Below are 5378 nucleotides of genomic sequence, written 5' to 3'. Positions count from 1 at the left end.
TTTTAAATCAATACTTTTACTTTTAATACTCAAGTACAAAAATATCAGATACTTTAAGACTTTTACTCAAGTAGTATTCCTAATGGAGACTTTGGTAAAGTAATTTTTTGGTAAGATACTTGTACTTTTACTCAAATATCACTTTGTGGTAATTTATAAAACACTGCGTCTGACAGCGACGGTGTACCTGTCTGAAGTAAATCATCCAGTCGGGCTTGCACTGTGGGATCAGGTCATAGGGGGTCACCAGGTAGACCAGGTGCAGGTTGCTGTTAAGCAGAAGTCCTTCCAGACCTTTACTCAGGTCTTTGTACAGAACATCACAGTAGGTCAGATCCACCGAGCCTGAGGACAACCGGAGACAGATCCATTGTTTTAATTTACCACCGTATGATTTCTGCTATCCTAAGAATTTAAAACTTTGATTATTAAATCTATATGTTAATTTAAATTATGTGATTGAATTTTTACAGCCATATGAAGTAGATTTTTCCGCATTTATAAAAACCTACACTGTCATGTTGAAAACAAGAATTGTAAAATATGAGGTGGAACAGAGACTAAAGCAAGATATACTGAGCTGTCAAATTGTCACTGAATGGAAAACAAACATTTGTGTCTTTAACTACAATGTGATTACCATATAAAAACACAAGAAATATGTCAGAAGAACCCTTTAGTGGTGGTTTTGTTGGGAAACAATTTTTTTAATTCTGTTGAAGCAAAGTCTGACTTTCATTTGTTGATTTTCACAGATTTTTTATTATTACTTTTGTCAGATTCAAGTTATTTCTGTGACCAGTGTGGGTTTTTCTTTCATTAAACGAGGGGTACCAACAATTTTGTTTATGTGTGTATATACTAACACCATGAGATGAGGTTACCTTTGTAAGCAGCTCTCCCCAACTGGGTAATCTTCAGCGATGGACTGAGACGGCCTGCAGTATTGATGGTGATGAGGTTTTTTTCCTTCAGAATGTCGACACACTGCTGCACAACGTCCCACAGGCTCTTCTCTATGCACAGCTGCTGCTGCTGCACAAACAGTAGCGTTCCACGCAGGAACTCCTGAATCTGCTGCAGCGACGTGCTGATCTGCAACAAACAAGACCACTAGCTCTGATTCATCCGGTCAGGACTAATAAATCAAGTCAAACCAAAAAGCTCGGACACATTGGAGTCCCAGTAAATCAAACCTTACTAGACAATAAAAGACAAAACTAAACAAACAGCACAACAAACACAACTTTAGAGTAGTGGTTGCAACTACGTGTTTAATTCATGCTAACATGTTAGGATTTGGAAAACATGAGCAGAAAGAAAAAACCTTGAAGAATTTACATTTAATCCTATCAGTGACAGAATGAGGCTCAACACGCCTTTCCCTTCATCATGCAGCAGGTTGCTGTAACAGTTTTCCACAGGGGCACAAACCAGTGCTTTGGCCTAAAATAAAACAAAAGAGACAGAAACAAGTCAGAGCAACAAATAGATTGTTAACTGGTTAGATATTGACCATTAGATTAATTATCACAATATTACTTTAATGTTGACATTTCCAAATATTAAAGGAGACCTAATATGGGGGTCGTAGAATAAGTTAGGATCTGTCTGTGGGCTCTACAAAACGTGTTCATTTGATTTAAATCACAAAATTAATCTCAGATACTGAAATTTCACCATTTCAGTTCAGCCTGTTCTTCAGCTCTCTTCAGAACCTGCTGCTTTGCATAAGTAGATGGAAACCCTCTCCCAGCCTTTTTGTTTACATTAGCTCCGCCCTCAGCCAGAAGTTTACGTTCAGTTTGTTTTCAGTTGAAAGTACTATTTTTCCAAAGTAGTTCATGGTGAAATTATTTACACAAACTTTCTTTAACACTGCCATCAAAAACAAAAATAAAATTAAAAATAGATAAAATTACTCCACACATCTCTGTTCTCCATGACTGTTCTAAAACAGCAGAACCATCCTGTGAAGAAGTGGGCGGAGTCTCTGCTTGGGTTACCAGGAGAAGAGCTGGGCTCAGGTTGAGGTGGGCTGGAGTGCGACTAGTGACATCACAAGTAGTGGTGTTTGAAAGCAGGTCATTTCAAGACACAGAAAAATACATTTACTTATAGTAAAAATACCTCTGAGTGCATTTTTTTGTGCTTGGATTGTTTTTAGAAGCAGTACAGACCCAAATGTAAGTAAAAAAAAAAAACTGAAAAAAGTGAATTTTGCACATTTGGTCCCCTTTAAAAGGTAACTATTGCAGTAATATATTTATTGATACAAATATCAAATCAGAAATAATTTAGAAATGTGTTCCAAAAGCAGAAATTACAAACACAAATACACACACATGTACTGTGTTTCTATCTTCACAGGGACTTCCCATTGCCTTCTGCTTTTTGTTCTGATTTTAGCATCCTTCGCCTTTTATTTTGTTTATTTGAGCTTTTTTTTATCATTCTGATCTTTTCTGCTATTCAACGTTTTTGTGCTTCTTTCACCTTTGGGCTATTTTAAGCTTTTGATGCTTCTTTCAACTGCTTTCTGCTATCTTCAGCTGTTTTTAGCTACTTTTTAGGTAATTTGAGCTTTTTTCCCACCTAATTCACTTTTCTGTGCTAATTTCAGCTGCTTAATTCAGCAAACATGTTCTTTGTTTTTGTGCTAATTTAAGCTATTTTTAAGTCATTTTTAGGTTAGTTTCAGCTTTTTTTTAGCTATTCAGCAAAAAGTCTTTTGGCGTTAAGCATTCACATTGCATTTTTGCAGGAAATGCAAATGATCTAGTTTTTCATTCGTTTCTAAAGCCTAACCCTGATCCATCTGAACTTGTATTACAACTGTTCTGTGTGTTTAAGTTTGACACTTTTTAAAGTTTAAAGCAGCTGTTCTCATGAAATAAACAATCTTTTCATCAGTACATCCAACTGAAATGACACATTTTTTGCAGTTTCCTCAAATCAAACTTTGTGCATGCTCTCTGTTATTACAGGAATTTCAACAAACACAAGGCAACATTTAAAATTTGTCTGTCTGTCTTGAGAGCTCCACTGAGGTGTGTGAAAATATTTTGAGCCTTTTTCTTAACAGGGGTACTAGCATTAGGGTCCACATTAGTGCACCTCCCTCTGGCCCTTCTATCTCTACTACATAATCTGCTGTTTTTTTTTTTGATTAGTTTGAGCTTATTAATCTTTTTCGGTTGAGGATGAGGTTTAGAATAGTTCAGATCTTATTTAACAGACAGAAGTTTCTGTGTCCGTGGTGGATCTGCTGAGTCCTCTCCAGCGCCCCTCACGTGTGGAGTACCTCAGGGATCTATTCTTGGCCCTCTTCTTTTTTTCACTCTACCTGCTTCCTCTGGGTGGAACAAAAATATAGAGGAAGATGAGAGGTGACCGCTCATTCTCAGTTGCTGCCCCAAAACTGGAATAGTTTACCATAATGTATCAAACTGACAAACTGAGTCTCTTCACGTTTTAAAGTCTTCTTTTAAATTTTATTTTTCTCACTGGCTTTTAGCTGAGTTTGAAGTGTTGTTTTTTTACAATTACTGTTATTGGTTGTGTATTATTTGTTTTTATTTCCGGTTATTCTGTACAGCACTTTGGTCAACTGTGTAGTTTTTGAGGTGCTTTATAAATAAAGCTGGAATGGAATGTAAAAAACTGCAAAAAGCTATCTCTGTTCAATTGTAGGACTTTCCCATCCCTCTTTGTAAAGATCTCTAAAGACAGGACTTACCATATTCTTGTCCTTCTCCTGAAGGATGAGGATGCTCTCTCCCACAGTGTCGATCCCAGCTCGACCAGCCCTCCCGACCATCTGCTTGTACTGACTCCTCTTCAGGCAATCTGCAGCCACGTACGGCGAGCGCAGGATCACCCTGCAGACAGGACAGCACCAGACAGGAGGGGTGAAGAATACTTATTATCAATTTGTTAAGTAGGTTTGATTGTGCCAAAGATAACAAATAGTGAAATAACACATCCTTCTGTAGGCATGTAACCTTATTCCCAGCGGTGGGCACCAGCCCGCTAGAGCGCAAAACCGCTAATTGCGGACCTAAATATTTCGTTTGCGGTTTAGCGGTCTTACTCATTTTTATAATTCATGAGCGGAATGGCACTTTCTAAAATTAAAATGCAGTACCGCTTATAGCTAATTATCTAACAGTCATCATTATCATGAACAGCAGAAGGTATGGCTGTCAATGAATCACAACACACGTGATCTATCCAACAGCACCCCTCCCAGATAAACACAGTTATTGGAAGGTATACATCCTTGCTGACTGATGCTTTCGGTCATGGTTCTCATTTCCCACAATGCTTTGTATCTGCTTACGTAGCAGGAAGGCAATGTTTAGAACTCCCTGTCCCAGCAAAACAGTTAATGTTTGTAATCCATACTAAAAATTTTTATGTATTGATTTATTTTACTTTACAATCGGAGCTCCTTAAAAAAATAATAAAGTTTAAACGCTGGAGCTCAATACTTGACGTAATTGGTCGAAGCAATCGGCCAACGGGGTTTGAGACGCAGAAATGATTTAAAGATGTTATGCTGAAGAAGACTGACATCTAGTGGTCAACTGGAGCAACTACATGGAAAACTTTAAAATCCAAGCTCTTATTTTGAAGTGAAGATAGTTTCCTGTACTTCGTGCTTTCGTTTCCGGTCACAAATCAAATCCGCCATGTACCCAGAATGCATCGCTTCAGTTTTCCAATAAACAGTTTTAAAATTACTTTATTGATGCTTCTTTAATGAAAAATCTACATCAAACAAAAGAAAAAGACAAAGAATCAGCCGAACTAGCAATCCTCAACAACTTTTTAATTTTTACACCAGGAGCCAAAGGTCTGTTTCAGGAAATCACATCCCCAGCAATCGGCGGTTGTAGTATTAAACTGTAAAAGAGTTCATACACCACTTTTAGGCAGTGTTTTGCATATATTGTACATGAATTATTGCCAGCTAGTGAGTGCCAAATTGGACTTGCGCTTTAAAATTAGTTTCCGCTAGTTTTTCTATGACATAAGCGCTTTTGAAGTTGCAGACCTAAATATTTTCATAAGCGCTTTAGAAATTGCGGAGCTAATTTTTGGATTAGTGCTGCCCACCACTGCTTATTCCCCACTAAAAAAAAATGTATCAAGCTTTCTGACTTTAGTGATGGGACAAACAGTTCATTTTAGTGAACTAAATCATTAGAATCATTTCATTAAAATGATTCATGAAAAAGATTTGTTCACTGAATCATTCAGTTCATTTTTAATGCATGTATTATATTAATAAAAATATCACTAATATTTATTATACTAATTATACTAATAAAATTAACTGCAGTAGAGTTACAGAGGGATAATATGTTGATGTA

The 5378-nt window shown here is 36.9% G+C and overlaps 1 protein-coding gene across 1 annotated transcript in view; it reads right to left on the bottom strand.

The window, feature by feature from the left end:
* Positions 1-5378, bottom strand: part of helq (helicase, POLQ like) — a 26540-nt gene that overhangs the window by 9545 nt on the left and 11617 nt on the right. The window contains exons 10-13 of the mRNA XM_014002772.1: positions 3740-3881; positions 1342-1446; positions 885-1095; positions 188-345 (exon numbers count right to left, since the gene is read on the bottom strand). Of these exons, the coding sequence (XP_013858226.1) occupies positions 188-345; positions 885-1095; positions 1342-1446; positions 3740-3881 (616 nt within the window). The remainder of the gene's footprint in view (positions 1-187; positions 346-884; positions 1096-1341; positions 1447-3739; positions 3882-5378) is intronic.

This window comes from Austrofundulus limnaeus, unplaced genomic scaffold (genome assembly GCF_001266775.1).
Source record: "Austrofundulus limnaeus strain Quisiro unplaced genomic scaffold, Austrofundulus_limnaeus-1.0 Scaffold15, whole genome shotgun sequence".
NCBI classification, from domain to species: domain Eukaryota; kingdom Metazoa; phylum Chordata; class Actinopteri; order Cyprinodontiformes; family Rivulidae; genus Austrofundulus; species Austrofundulus limnaeus.
Note: the sequence above shows the minus strand (reverse complement) of the source record. Positions and strands in the feature narration are given on the sequence as shown.